Source organism: Quercus robur, chromosome 9, assembly GCF_932294415.1.
Source record: "Quercus robur chromosome 9, dhQueRobu3.1, whole genome shotgun sequence".
Classification (NCBI taxonomy): Eukaryota; Viridiplantae; Streptophyta; class Magnoliopsida; order Fagales; family Fagaceae; genus Quercus; species Quercus robur.
Window position 1 is genome coordinate 49,018,266 of NC_065542.1, and position 16,130 is coordinate 49,034,395.

A 16,130-nucleotide genomic window follows, 5' to 3' on the forward strand; every position below is an offset into this window, starting at 1 on the left:
CAAGTACAAGCACACCCGCTTGTGTTTCTTTAAGTTCTTATGGCAGCAACTGAATGATCATCAAGTTCTTGAACGAATCTCCTCTTGATAATCCTAAGTTTGTGTAAAGGAAAGCTCCTCACAGATCTCACAAGAGATTTACATAAACAGCAATATGAGCAACACTAAAACGTGGCTAGAGTTTGCCTTATATACTTAGGGAAAAAATACAAAACCCTAAACGTTTTAAATGAACTAAGGCTGAGTTGGAATTTTGCAGAAAAACGCATTCTGCCCGAATTTCAATTGATCGAGCCTAAGCTTCGATCGATCGAACCAGGCTGAATTGCACTTTTAATTCTGCAACAACTTAAATCCAACTTTACATAAATGACACAACTTTGAGCAAGTCGAAACATGACTAAACAACTTGTTTTGATCATGGTTTGCCAATAATACACATTAGAGTTCTAAATACATAAGTTCCTAAGTCTTTAGAACCTAACACTGTTAGGTTCTAAATGTTTAGAACAATTGGCAAATCGTGAATACAAACTTGTCTAGATATAGATCTTAGAGTCTATAGGTATTATTAGACAATGCTCAAGGTGATTCAAGTCAAGATTCAAGAACATACAAGCTGTAGGAAGAAGATTTCATAATCTGTCTGGTTCGATCGATCAAAAGACAGGCTCGATCGATCGAAAGTCATATCTGCAGAATTTTAATTAAGCCCAAATAGCAGTTCAAGCCCAGTTAGGATTAGGGTTTCTAATCTACTTCTCCCAGTGTATAAAGGAAACCCTAAGCACGTTTTTGTGTGGCTTTTCAGAGAGAAAAGAGTGTGCCTCTTTTGTATTTAGGGTTTTGTTCCTAAAAAGCTCTCTTATGTCTTCTACCGGTGCTATTCCTTGAAGAATCTCAAGATCCGGTATTGTCGAAGTTGCTGCCTTCTCTAGTCATCAAAGGTGTTGATGATCTAAATCTTCAAGGGTGGTCTTGGAGTCACAAACAGGAGAGTTTGTGTTGCTAAACCTTTGAGTGGGATCTCAAAGTCACAAACGGGGGTGTTTGTGTTTTACAAAAACCAAAGAAAGAAGGAGTCCGTGGATTCGGAGCTTGCACGTGATCGTGTTAGTAAGTTCTACTGGTTGGTAGCAATAAGAAGTCAAGCGTGGGGGCTTGTAAGTCTTATTGTATGAACTTCAATTCTTTCTAGTGGATTTGCTTTTTACCTTGAGGATAGCTAGGTTAAATTCTCCCCAGGTTTTTTACCAGTTTGGTTTTCCTGGGTGATCATATCTTGTGTTATTTATCTTTCCGCTGCTTTGCATGATATGATCTTGGTGATTGTGATAACCTAGATTTATTAAATTGGACTAAGTAACAACTTGGCTAATTACCTAGGTTAAATCAATTGTGTTTTAAGGGGTCTAAAAACTAACAAACACAATTTTATATTTTTTTGGATGGTATAATGAAACTATATATAATTACTTTGCATCATGCATTAAATCTGGACGTTCTAGATGTGCAAAATATTCGAAAAGTTTTTGAAAATGTGAGACAAATAGCTATTATATCACGGTATAATAAAAAATTATTAAAAAGACTTTAAAAACCTAAATGGAAAATCATCCTATTCGAACCTTTATTTTCCTTTCTTTCTCATACTTTAAACAGAGTTTCCTGTACTTTTAGATTTTTTGGTATGGCTAGAATCATTGAAGGTGACCAAATTGAAGCAAATACAAAATTGCCTCACAGGAACATAGTAAGTGTGCTAGAAAATAGAGATATATTTATACTTTCCAATCAATTACTTGCTACCAATTTTATATCTAAGAACAGTACAAACTATAGGCCTTTGTAAGAAAAAATATAAAGGATATTTTTTGTTGATCTTTTTCATCTTATGTTACTTCAATTGCTACAAGTTCTTAAACCCTTAAATTCTGTTGTAGGCATATCAAACTCTCTACTCTCTCGCTCTCTCTCTAGCATACACACAAGGAGAGAGATAATTAAAAAAAAAAACTCCTTGATAGGGTCCTTGATACACACAAGGAGAAAAAAAACTCCTTTATGTATAAAAATCATATCGTGAATGGATTTAAACCACCCAAAAAATTATAGAATTGAAGAAATATTTTAAATTTTTACTTAAATTAGAGAAGTAAAGTAATTTATATTTTTTCCTTATTTGTTGGTAAATAGTATTACGTACATAACAACACACCTTAACAAATACTATCAATAAAAGTAATGAAGTTTGAAATATTTGTGTACAAGTATAATATGAAAAATATTTGATGTACAATATATATTGAAAGTTCAAATAGTGTAAAAACATCCTTGAATGTTTAGACCCCCAATATACAAATTAACCAATTCAAGCTTTATGTCAAACAACTAGTGTGCGGAAAATGAACATAAGCTATAAACAGAATTGGAAATCAATCTAAGTCAATTATAAATCACATCCACAGCAGAAAATAAAAGGCAAAGATAAAGGGAAAGAAGATGCAAACACAAGGATAACACCCGATATGTTATCGAAGAGGAAACCGAAGCCCTCGGTGTAAAACCTCTCCGCCGCCCTCCAAGCGGTCAATAATCTACTAGAAAATGTAGTTGGGATACATGAACAGCAATAGATCCTCCAAGCCTAATCTACCCGATGTACCTAAGCCCTCCAAACTTCTTGCTCCAATGAGGTTGCGCCGAATCTTTTTCTTTTCTAGCTTACCGGATTCTGCTATAATCCATAGCATCCGCCATCCTTGGCATCTTCCAATGCTTCCCAAAGCTCCAAAAAACACTCAACACTCTAAATGGGTGTAGGTAGTGTTTGGATAGAAATCTCCTCTCAATAGGTATTACAATGAGAGAGGGAATGAGAAGAGACTACAAAGATTTCTCTCTAAAAATGAGTAGCTCTCTCTAATTGGGTGGGTGTTTTGAAGAAACCTCTCTTAGGGTTTTTCTTTCTGAATAGCCACACATATTTTGTGGGAATGAGGGGTGTTTATACTGGTGTGAGAATGGAATGCAAAGAGTCAGTTTTTCCAAAACAGGGTTGGCTGGCGACTTGACCTCGCGACTTAACTGAGTCGCGAGTTCAAGTCGCGCAATAACAGAATGGCCAGTTGTCTTATTTTGTCCTGTAGTGCTCCAGCTAGAATGACTGTTCAGCTCCCCTGCATGCTCTGCACGTGTGCAACTTTTGGCAGCTTACAAGCCGCGGGCCTCCCACGAGATCCAGCCGCGAGTCCCTGCTTCACTGCACAATCTTGAACATTTCTTCACACTCTCTCACACACTACCCTTACATGATTCCCACCTAAATACAGGGTTTCTAAGTGCTGTATTACAAGCAAATTTGTCATGGAATAAAGCCAACACATGGTTGATTAAATTCAACCTTACATATATGTTTAACTATAGAAAACGTGTATTTTTAATGTATTTTTGTTTGACATGATATATTGGATATATATATATATATATATATATTTAAAGGTATTTTAATAAAACACAACAAAGGATATATTATTATTTATTTATCATCATTGGTTTATCACTTGAACCTTAGTGGATGACGGTTCAGTTAAACAATCACTTTTTAGATGAACCTAATAACAATTATTCTACCACCACAACGTTTGCAATAACCGATGAAAAAGACAACAAAATTTTATTTATTTTATTATTGAAATAGATAGATAATGGAGGAGGCGATATAAAACACAACAAATAATATATAATTATTTATTTATTATCATTAAGTTATCTCTTGAACCTGGTTGATTGTTAGCGGCTCTAGGAATTTTTTTAGGGTGGTCATTAAAAAGCTTAAATTAAAAAAATTTAATAAAAATAAAACTTGAATATATTAACATAAAAATAAAAAAACACTCGCAATTACATAAAATTTAAAATTTTCCTTCACAAGATTTCATATTTTGAAATCGTTGTATGATATAATAGTTTTACTATCAATGTTATCAACTACATCTTTTTCAATATACACAATTAAATAATCATCAAACTACTGATCTCATTTTCAATTACCAACATATTGCCTAAATAAGTAACAATATAAACAAAATGCATTACCTTTTTGAAAAAATATATCACATAAATCCAACAAGTTTGACTAAAGACTAAAACAAGCGCTAGCAAACTAGTTATTTGAAAAGTGTGTATTTTTTTAATAAAAAAAATAGTGATTTTAAAATATGCCATTTGATAACACAATTTAAAAATCACAATGAAATGTTTGATTTGGGCTTTTAGGCTAATTTGTTTGTTTGGGAAATTTTTGAAAGTGTTATGTCCACGACATTTTTACAACACTTACACATCAAAGCCTAAGTGGTAAAGTTTTTACTAGCTAATTCTAATTTGAACATGTCACTAAAATTATTTTTTTGTCCACGATTAACAACTTGCTATTTATGATTTATTGCGAAAATGTTGTAAACATGGCATTTCTTGCAATTTTTTTGTTCAACATACAACGAACCAAAATTTTGGAGAAGTTGAATTTAATTTTTAATAGGCTCAAATTGTTATTTAAGGTGTTAAAGTTTTTTTAGGGTGGTCAAGTTTTTTTTTTTTTTTTTTTTTTTTTTTTTTTTTTTTTTTTTTTTTTAGAGGGGTTAAAAACCCAAATTAATTTAAATTTCAATTTTTTAAGGTATTTTTTTTAAAAAAAATTCCAAGTCAAGATGGTCACATTAGGCGCATTCCCCGACTGTTGGCAATAAACAACCACTATTTAAAGAACCCAATAATTACCATTGTGCACCCTTGGTGCAATGGTCACTCCACAATTATAAATGTTTGTAGGGCTTGGAGGGTAAGAGCCAAAATTCAAGTTTTCAAGAGGGGGCTTCACACATATACACTTAGATTAGGTTAGAGTAGAATTTCTATCTTGTATATAAATAAATAAATATATAAACCAAATAATTTTTCTTCATTAGTCAATGTACATTCGAGTTATAGGGTCAAAAATTGTGTACCTAGATTTAAATTAAAGTTGCCAAAGAAGACCAAAGTTTTTGTCAAGTATCTTTCACTGATTAATACTATTGACATATAAAAATGCACAATTTTATGCCACAACTCTCCACGTGGCGAGTTGTAGCAGAAAATTGTGCATTTTTTATGTCACCACAGCATGACTCATCTTTCACTAATGTTAATGAGTTTTCAAGGTAAACATGATTAAGTGTGTGGGTCCTTGACAAGTGGACAACAACTTGCATACGTCGAATAACTCATTTAACTTTATTTATAAAAGAAGAACCACTGATTTTTTTTTTATATGGCTATAAAGCTCTCTATAGTCTATGCTAGCCAGTCAGCCACAAGTCCTATTACTGTACTCTTCATTAGAAAAAATGATGAATCCTGCTAAAGGGAGTACATCATTTCTTCTTCTCTCCCTTCTTCTTGTTTACCCAATCTACACTTCCCTTGACACCATAACACCAGACCAACCCCTCAAGGATGGTGATGGTCAACTTCTACTCTCAAACCAGAAAACCTTTGCACTTGGGTTTTTCAACCCCGACAGTTCCAGTCACCGCTACGTTGGAATTTGGTATAACCAAATCACCGAACTAACCGTTGTGTGGGTTGCAAACAGAGATGCTCCTCTCAATGATACCTCAGGAGTCCTCTCCATCAACGGTACGAGAAACCTTGTACTCCACACCCAAAACCGAACCACTCCTATTTGGTCCACCAATGTTTCTTTTTCTATCTCATCCACAAATAATTCTATGGCTACGCTCTTAGATATAGGAAATCTTATTTTGGTTCAAAAAGACAGCCAACCTGTTACAATTACATGGCAAAGTTTTGATTATCCCACCAATACTTTGCTTCCGCTTATGAAACTTGGGCTAGACCGGCTGACCGGGTTGAACCGGTTCCTAACATCTTGGAAGTCCAAAGATGACCCGAGAATTGGCAACTACTCATATCAAATAGTTACAGCTGGGTACCCTCAAGCATGCTTATACGTGGGTCAAACTCTATTTTGGCGTGCTGGATCTTGGACTAGCCTAGGATGGAGCGGTGTACCCAAAATGACATCAAATTACTTCAATCTTAGCTTTGTCAATAATCAAGATGAAACCACCGTTATGTTCAGTGTATTTTCAAATGTAGCTGAACCCAAAGTTATTGTTAAAATGGTGGTGGATGAATCAGGAATTTTGCAACGATCCTTATGGCAAGAGACTACATGGGTCAAATATTGGTCCTCCCCAATAGAGGTCTGTGATAAGTATTTGAAATGCGGTCCAAATAGTTATTGTGACCCACACAATTTGGTCCTTTTTGGGTGCAAGTGCTTTCCTGGATTTGAGCCTAAGTCATCTTATGATTGCATGAGGGAAAAGCAACGAGTGTCCATGTGCAATAACGGAGAAGGGTTCGTGAAGTTGGCACATATGAAGGTGCCGGACACTTCAATAGCACATGCAGACATGAGTTTGGGTATGAAAGAGTGTGAGCAAAAGTGTTTGAGAAATTGTTCTTGTATGGCTTACGCAAGTGCAAATGAGAGTGAGGGAGGGATTGGTTGCTTGACATGGCAAGGGGACTTGGTGGACACAAGAACATATTCTGATGCAGGACAAGATTTATACATACGTGTGGATGCGGTTGTATTAGGTAATTTTTCATCTTTTCCCTTTAAAATTTTGATAAAAAATTTTACAAAAATACATATTGAGTTCCCTCACCCCATTTGGTGGCTAGGTCATCGGTTTGATGAGCTAGGCAAATGATGTCGGTAGTCCAGTGGTTAGAGATACCACTCCGACAATCAGTGCTAACGTTCTAGTGTCTAGAACCATCACTCTAGCAACCGATACTGGTAATCCAGTCACTAAAGCTACCTGCTAGAGGTCTGATTACCGAAGCCACCATTCTGGTGGCTGGAGACATCACTCTAGCAACATTTGCCCCCTGTCCAGTTGTTGAAGACATCGTTCAAGCTAAAATTCCAACAATCTGGTTGCTAGACCTCCTACACTAGCGATTTTGGTGACTCAACTACTGATTTTAGTTGTTTGCTTGAAAATTTTTATTGGTCATACAAAACACCTTAAAATTTTATTTGTTTTACTTCAAAACAAATAGAGTGTAAGTCAAAGTTCATGTCTAAAATTTAAACAAAATACTAGTTCAACATCTAATTTGCCCTATGGTACTAACCTTAAAGTTGATTTAGGTCACATTACTGAAAAATGATTTTCTCTATTTAAAATAGAGCTATTTCACATTACATATTTCAAAGTATTACATTCCATATGGGAAAGAATTTATATATGGTTTTGTTAAATTATCTAAAAATATCAAAATTTTCACAATTTTACCTTTTATATATTTCATTCTAATTCAAAACTCAAACAATGTGTGGAGAAGTCAAAATTATTTAAGAGTTGTATACCCCTAATAACACATGATTTCTACAATTATATTCATCACTCGTAGTAGGTCCTACTATGCAATACTTGTTTTATTTTATTTTTATATAGTTATTATAATAATGGGAGAAAGAGAAATTGATTTGTGATTCTACTTATCTTAATATGAAACACTCTCTTGGCATTGGACATTGTTGTTACAAAAATAGGTTTGCAATATTTGTTTTTCGTTTCTTCTTTTAACACATTTTCGGCCTCAAAAAGAGAATCACATATGGACTTGACATTGTTGTGAGAACTTGTTCGTTTTTTTGTTTTGTTCTTTTGTTAAGTTGGACCTCAAAATGAGAATCACATTTTCTCCTTTTAAAAAAAAAATAATAAAATGACATATTCTCCTTAAACCCTTGTTCCATCGCTACTCTCATTTTCCTGTAAAACTGCATCAATAAATATTTATGTTCAATCAACTTCTGAAATTTATGATGTCATTTGATTTTTTTTTTTTTTTTTTTTTACTCAACTCAATTTGCTAAGAAAAATGGTCTTACTCAGAAAAAGAGGATGCCAGCAATTCTGGGAGTTTCTGTTGCTGTAATGTTTCTTCTTATAGTCTATATTGTGTATTGTTTTGTAATGAAGAAGAAGAAAGGTAAGGAAGTTTAGAGCAATTTTTTAAAACCTATTTCTATACTTCTAATGCATTAGCTCATTCCATTTGCACATTCTTATATCTACCATACACAAATGTCAAATTCAAAAGAAAGAACACTCGAAGATGACAAGATCAAAAATTCCATTTGACTTCTACAGAAAACGTACATGAGCACCATTGTACCCCAATTTACAAGCCTTTCTTGGGAGCGAAACCTGTCCTTCACTACCAGCCAAGATATGAAGGAATTGTTGGGAAAAGCTGCTTTAGACCATACCAGTTTCTACCATTCATTGAGACATAGATGTTTCTTATTTAATTTTCCTCTGAATTGCAATTCGTCCTTCACGGCGCGACAAAGACAAAGAATTAAGGAATGCTTAGAAGCAGCTGCTTTAGACCATACCACTTTCCACCATTCAGCTATATCCATCTTGTTTCTTATTTCACTCTAGGTTGAAATCCACGTGACTTTTCCAAATTTAGATGAAATTTGGTACATTGAGTTGTTAATTTTAATTGACGAAAATAAGCTTGTAGTGTAGTATCTTTTGATCTGATAAGTTTTCAAGGCTACCGCATTTCTTTCAGAATATAGGATACTTTAGAAAACTCAGAAATTGCAGTATCATACACCACCTTTTGGACAAAATCTGGGATTAAAACACCTTCAGGGTGTCAATTATCATGCCACATGGATAATTTTTTCACCCTTTCAACTAAAAGCTGGATGAATGGCCCAACCAATTTCCTGACATTTTAAGATTTTCACCAGCCCCATCAGCAGGCCTGAGGAACTTTCATCTCCCATAAGCACTTACCTCTTAGAAAAGTGCATTTTAACCAAATGGGATTTCCTATCAGTGATAAATAGAAAATTGTAAACTTCAATTTTTCCTCTTATTTTCCTCTGTTTCATTCTTTTAATTTAGTGTGTTTCTTAGTTTTATTAAATTAGGCTTTTGTGTGAGAATTCCTAATTGGACAAAAATGGTTACTAGAATTATTAATTACTTGTTTTATGACAGAGACGAGGCATAGAACATATTCAGATAGTGCTGACTCCACTTTAACATACTTTGAATACTCTCCGAGTAGAAGGGACCTTGATGGAACTAGAAGAAATTCAAATTTGCCATTATTTTATCTAAGAACCATAATTGCAGCTACAAATAACTTCTCTATTGCTAACAAGCTTGGCCAAAGGGGTTTTGGCCCAGTTTATAAGGTAGTCTCATTGAACGAGTCCCAGAATTTGCATAATCTCATTTCAAGTGTGTTTATGCATCATAAATTCCATCATGAATGTTTACGGGTACTCATTGAGTATGAATTTGTTGTGTGCAATTGGGCTTCCCCGAATAATTCACCATGTTGAGTTGCTTTCAGCAATTGTGCACTATGACAATGATATTTGGACTTTAATTGCAGGGTTTGCTACAAAATGGAATGGAAATAGCAGTAAAAAGACTATCAAAATGCTCTGGACAAGGAATAGAACAATTCAAAACAGAAGTTGCACTAATTGCTAAACTCCAACATAGAAACCTTGTTAGAATTTTAGGTTGTTGCATTCACAAAGAAGAGAAGATGTTGATCTATGAGTACTTGCCAAATAAAAGCTTGGACTCTTTCATTTTTGGTATGTCTTCTTTTTCACATTAACCTCACTCATCATCACTAGAAAATGATCCTCTCATTACAAACATATCAGTTCCAAGTAGCAAGATTTTATACCTAAGTAAAAAAGCACGAATGCAATGCAATCTAATCCAAGTTCTCATTTCTTCATTTAGATGAAATAAAAAGGTCTTGTTTAGATTGGGGAATTCGATTTGAGATTATTTGCGGAATTGCTCGAGGGATCTTATATCTTCATCAAGACAAAAGATTAAGAATTATCCATAGAGATTTAAAGGCCAGCAATGTTCTACTTGACAATGCATTGAATCCAAAAATTTCAGATTTTGGTATGGCTAGAATTGTTGGAGGAGACCAAATTGAAGCTAATACAAATTGCGTTGTTGGAACATAGTAAGTATGGTAGAAAACAAAGATATACTTTTTTAACCGATTACTTGACTACCATTTTTGCATCTAAGGAGAGTCCAAACTACAAGCCTTTGTAAAAAAAAAAAAATATTAAGGATATTTCTATAATTCGTTTTCATATTGTGTTACTTCAAATTTTACATGTATGTTAGTGCCCAAAGGGCTACCTTCGATCATTTTATGATGAGGTTCAATATCTTCATTTTCATTGTGCTATGACAGTGGTTATATGTCACCAGAGTATGCAATGCAAGGATTATTTTCAATAAAGTCTGATGTATATAGCTTTGGGGTATTGCTGCTAGAGATCATTACTGGCAAAAAGAACATTACTTATCATCATGATGGTCCTTCCTCAAATTTGATTGGACATGTAAGTACACGTGCAAAAAATGACTACAAAATTAAGCCTATATTGTTTAGCCTAATATGATTAATATCTTGTCTCAGGTTTGGGACCAATGGAGAGAAGACAATTCCATGAAAATGGTCGACCCATTACTAGATGAGGCATATCTTGCTAATGAAGTTTCAAGATGCATTCAAATTGGGCTTTTGTGCGTGCAAGAACATGCAACAGACCGGCCAACCATGTCATCTGTTATTTTCATGTTGGGTAATGACACTCATCTTCCTTCTCCAAAACGACCTGCGTTTATTTTGATGGGTACTTACAATAGTACAGACAGATCAACTAGTGCAGCATCTAATTCTATAAATGAAATAACACTTTCTAAAATTGAAGGTCGTTAAAACCCCAAACTAATTGTAGCTAGTGTACTAATATTCCCTTAGAACATAGGATAGAGTTACTCTAAGTCTACTCTACATTACAAATTTTTTTGTATGAACAATCAATATATATATATATATATATATAAGTAGAGACCTCAAACGGGAGTGTATGAGGTCTTGTCAAGAGGCTCTCTAACTTTGCATTTAGCCTTTTTTTACCTCTTTCATTAAGTTTTTCTATATTAATATGTGCTGTGATGGTCCCAAGCGTTTTCACTTTTTAGTTTTCTATTAAAAAGTGAGAATACACAATTTGACTGATTCGCCAATATTTCATACTTTTTTTTCCTTTTTTGATGAAGTTTCATACTTTTCTCACAACCCATAATTTTGAGAAAAATTTTCTTAGCACAATCCTTCAGACGATCCCATTATTTTTTCAAAGAAGACCTTTCTTTTGAAGAAATTGTTTAATGCAATCCTTCTATGTACAACTCTCTCTTCTTCCCTTTCCCTTCCCTTACTTTTTCCTCCCTTCTTTCCTTTTCATCTCCCTTACAACCAAACAAGATATTAGTTTCCAAATTCAACTGATAAAAAAAAGTGTTTTGAGGATATTAATAAAAAGAGTTTGAATTTGATAAGAATGGGGTGTAAAATTCATATTTTACACCATCCAATAAGATATGTCACATTGGTTTTTTATTTAAAACTTAGTACGTCATACCACAATTAATAACATCTTAATAAACTCCCAATTTGGTTGATTTTTCAGATGAGTATTATAATTGATTGAGTGTGGTTGTTCTTATTCTTTAATACGTGATAAGATGATGTGGCATGTTGGACTTGGAGGGTGTGAAACTTGGGTTTTAAACCACATTCTTATAGAATTTAATCTTTAATAAAAATATGTAAAAAAACATGTTTAATTACCGTTTTTGTCTTTAACACTTGTACAGTTGTACTATGTATCAAAATGGTTTTTAACATCTTAAACGTGTCAATTTTGTTTCTAAACTTTTGGTATTGTGTCAAAATAATCCTTATTATTAAGCGATACATGAAAAGAATTGATGTATCTAACATTAATATCAAAATAATATTTTTATGCCATCTAAGCTATCCTTTGAATTATCACGTGTCCTTAATTAGAAAATAAAATAAAATATTTGAAAATATATTAATTGCATCTACATAAGGAAATGAGATGTCATTTTTTTAGCAGAAATTGAAAATTTCTTTTCTTCTCTTTTCCTCTACTTTCTTGGCAACCAAATGGGGTTTAAGTCTTGACTTTTTAGTTAAAGTGCTCATGAACATCATCTATAAAACATACTATTTATCTATTTTTAAAATGAAATTTAAAAATTAAAAAAAAAATCCAAATGACAATTTTTTACATTATCATTCTTTTAAGAAGTTAAAGTTATTACCAATTATATTATAAATATCTTGTAAACTAACATGGTAATGAATATAATTAGTGTCATGTCAACAAGGTAATAAATCAATTTCCTAATTATTTTTTTATTTTTTGTTTAAAAATTGATACATTCATTTAATAAAAGTAGTGTTTAACCCCGAGCATATGCACATGTACATTTAAAACAATCACAATTATGTGTGCATGTGTGTGTATATATATATATATATGATTTAGAATCTAATTGGATCTAGACTCTTCAGTTTTTGTACCAAATTATTTACTTGCTACAAAAATTAAAATATTAGATGGGATACATGGCACAAAATTGAACTCCAATTAGAATTCAATTTAGAATCTAATTGATTTTAGACTCTTTGATTTTTGCACCTAATAATTCACTTGACACACAAATTTAAAAATTAGATAAGACACGTGGTGCAAAATTAGACTCCAATTTAGAATTTAATTAAATTTTCTCTCAGTTTTGACTATATATATATGTAAGCATGTATGTATAGCTACCTACAATCACTCTATTTAAAATTACATGTTGTTCATGAAATCATAGTCCCATATATGGCCCTTTTTAGGAGCCACTATCTCATCACAAAAACTATCTCATAAAAAAAAAAAATTTAAAAAAAGTTAGAATATTGCAATGTAGTTGGAATGGTGAGTCCATCGGTGTTTGGAAATCAATGTTTTTTTTTTTTTTTTTTATGATAAAAAAAAAAAAAAAACTTTAATTTGGACACGTGGTGTAAAATTAGACAACAATTGGAATCCAATTTAGAATCTAATTGGATTTTCTCTCAGTTTTGTCTTTAATTATATATATAGACTGGTTATTGGCCTGTGCGTTGCCCCCATTTTTTTTGGTATGATCTTTTTTGGTAAATATTATGATTGGAGAACATTTTTTCAGGAAAAAAACTTCTTTCATTTTCATGTAGTGATTTTAAAAAATACAATGAAGGGTTTTATGATAAATTTTGTTAATTTTATGAATCACATTTATATAAAATAGAACTCATAAAATGCATAAGATATATGTAAAGGTATAATTCTTGACTATGCATGAAAGTTATTGTATTTTGTTTAAAATTTCTATTAGCTAGATCACATTTTGTTAAATAAACTAAACAACCATTTCATCACCCCGTTATGCACGTAATGTTTGGAATGTTGTTAGTCAGTACATGATTGCTTGATAAACAATATTGAGGAAAAATTATTTAAATTCTATTTAAGAAATTTTTTGTGCAATTTTCATTTTCATGTCCATTTTTTTTAATCTAATAGATTTAATTTTTCTTGTTAGTTTAATTGAATAGTATTGTGTTTATACTTTTTTTCTTAACTACAATTGATAATTCACAAAATGAGTAAACAACTTATTGAGTATTGCAAAAGATACAAATATGAACATTAACATGAGCATGAACATGAAGGGAGATTTCTATACATTTTCTTGAAGAAAAAATGTACTTAAAGAAAATTCCAAACTTTATTAGGTAAAGAAGAATCAAAATTATAGATAGCAAAATCAATAAACCAAAAATTTTAAGAGCCTAAGAGGAGCCCAAGGACGGAACCACACATGGACTAGGGGGGGCAATGCCCCCCCCCCCCCCCCCTAATTTTTTTAAAAAAATATTATTATATATATATGCATACTAATTTTAGCAATTTTGTTCTATAAAATTAAATTTTATTTCCCTTTAGCAATATCATTGATTCTTTTAAGGGTAATGCTATACTCATAAACTTTTTTATAACATTTTTACAAACTGTTATAGTAGCAAATTCTTATTGGTTCACATACGGGCACACCACTCACATCATTTTTTTACTTACCAGTAATCACTTATCACATCAGTAATTTATAAAAAACTTGTAGCTCTATCATTTTCCTCATTTTGAAGACCATAAAAAAAAAAATTTATTGATCTAAAATCTAAAAAAAAATATACAAGCCTAAAAAAAATAGCTTAACAACAAAAATTACCTATAAAACTAAAAATTAACTAATTTTATCCAAAATAAATAACCTTGCCTTTTAAAAAATTCTAAACAAAAATAATTTTGTTCTTACCCACAAAAAAAAATAAAAAAAATAAAAAAAAAATCTTAGCAGCTAAGTAGCAGAATCAGATGTAGAAACCGCCGCATACAACCGACAGTAAAACCGCCCCCCTAACGCAAAGTTCTGGCTCCGTCCCTGGAGGATCCATTACTCATTTGAAACAATCCAAAATACTCAAGGATTAAAAAAAAAAAAAAAAATCCACTCCTCACTTCCATCGCAACTGCTTTAGCTCAAGGAAAAATATATATATCTATATATCTTTCATTTTTTTTTTTTTAGAAATAATTACAATATGCTACTAATACTGCAACTTGAACCTTTTTTCCCTAACCCCCGCAATTTGAACATTTTCTCCCTTAAACCCCAAACACTTTGTGTATGGGGAGGTGCCAATTCAACTACATAGCCCTCGACATATATATATATATATATATATATCATTTAATAAATATGGAACTTCCTTTAAAAAAAATTAATATGTTTATCATAATTAAGGGAAATCCTAATGGGTACTTCACTTGAGCATATGTGAAAAAGGCCTATACATACTACAAATGGTAAAGGAGAAAGAAAAAGTTGCTAATCCCTTTTAATATGATTAATTGCTTTGCCTCAATCAGTCGCCCAAAAAACATACCGCTTATTCATACCACAACCACAAATGACAATGCAACATTAGCCATCTGTAATTGCTAATCTGAAAGTACAAATTTCTTTAATAGCCCTACCTTCGTTTCTTTTGGCTAATATGTCTTTACTGAATCAAAATCAAACCAAAAAAATCATATAAAAAACACCAAATTACAGTTTAAAATTATAATTAAATTTTTAAAAGAAATCTAGGCACAATTGCACAAAAATTCCATGTAACTAAGTCACACTTAGGAATATTGGACCCTTTTTTCCTTTGTATATATAGCGGGGTCCCAATGGGATGACGGGACTAACAATTTCCTCTCCAAAACATTTATTGTAGGAATATAAAAGTTTTCCATTGTATTCTTTTCACGATTAAAGAACATGACTTGCCAGCTAATCAAACTAGAGTTTTTAGTACCTATAGCAATTTCACAACATCAAGAACAAACCCCAGTGTATACATTGTCAAATTCCATAGTCTCCTATTACATCAAATGAGTGTTTAATTTTTCTCGCAAAGTACGTATTGAATAGTAAAGCATCTAGGCCATAGTCTCAATTACAACTCTCAATCATGTTGGACTTGGATGACACCTATCAACAACGTATAATTATGAGGTGTAGAAAAAATTTGGAGTGTACACAACATTTAGTGTGGATGGGAAGAATTTCATCCTATTCCAATTGGTTAGGTTAGTAAGGGACATGTTCCAATTTAATGATCTTGGAATTTTTTATACAAGTAATAATCAAGGAAACTTCCGCCTAAAATAAGTCGGACTTTTGGCAAGAGAGAAAATTGATGTCTAGACAAACCAAGCTAAGGCCGACCAAAATAGACCATATTCTTAATTTCTTATCTCTATATGTTCCATGTACAAGACTTACAATCAATGCTTGGCGTAAAAAAGTTGAACATCTTATCTAAAGTCCATCCTTTGAAAGCTTGAGAAAAAATTCATTTAAACCAACACAATATATAAATTATAAAGGAATCAAAGAAAAATTGTCAAAAATAATGAAAATTTAATCCATGCTTAAATTCTTATAAAGATGAACACAATAGCAATATCCTTTTTTTTTTTTTAAATAAAGATAAAA

At 32.2% G+C, this 16,130-nt stretch overlaps 1 protein-coding gene across 2 annotated transcripts in view; it reads left to right on the forward strand.

Annotated features, from left to right (window-relative positions):
• LOC126698846 (G-type lectin S-receptor-like serine/threonine-protein kinase RKS1) overlaps positions 1 to 11,006 on the forward strand; it is a 141,335-nt gene extending 130,329 nt beyond the window's left edge. Inside the window, exons 1-6 of one of the 2 annotated variants that reach the window (XM_050396342.1) lie at positions 5,342 to 6,672; positions 9,114 to 9,313; positions 9,517 to 9,727; positions 9,882 to 10,119; positions 10,360 to 10,510; positions 10,588 to 11,006. In XM_050396342.1, coding sequence (XP_050252299.1) covers positions 5,391 to 6,672; positions 9,114 to 9,313; positions 9,517 to 9,727; positions 9,882 to 10,119; positions 10,360 to 10,510; positions 10,588 to 10,890 — 2,385 coding nt within the window. In that variant the 5' untranslated portion in view covers positions 5,342 to 5,390 and the 3' untranslated portion in view covers positions 10,891 to 11,006. Of the gene's footprint in view, positions 1 to 5,341; positions 6,673 to 9,113; positions 9,314 to 9,516; positions 9,728 to 9,881; positions 10,120 to 10,359; positions 10,511 to 10,587 lie in introns of those variants that run through there. The other variant, XM_050396341.1, reaches the window with a different exon arrangement.
• Positions 11,007 to 16,130: the final 5,124 nt, after the last annotated feature.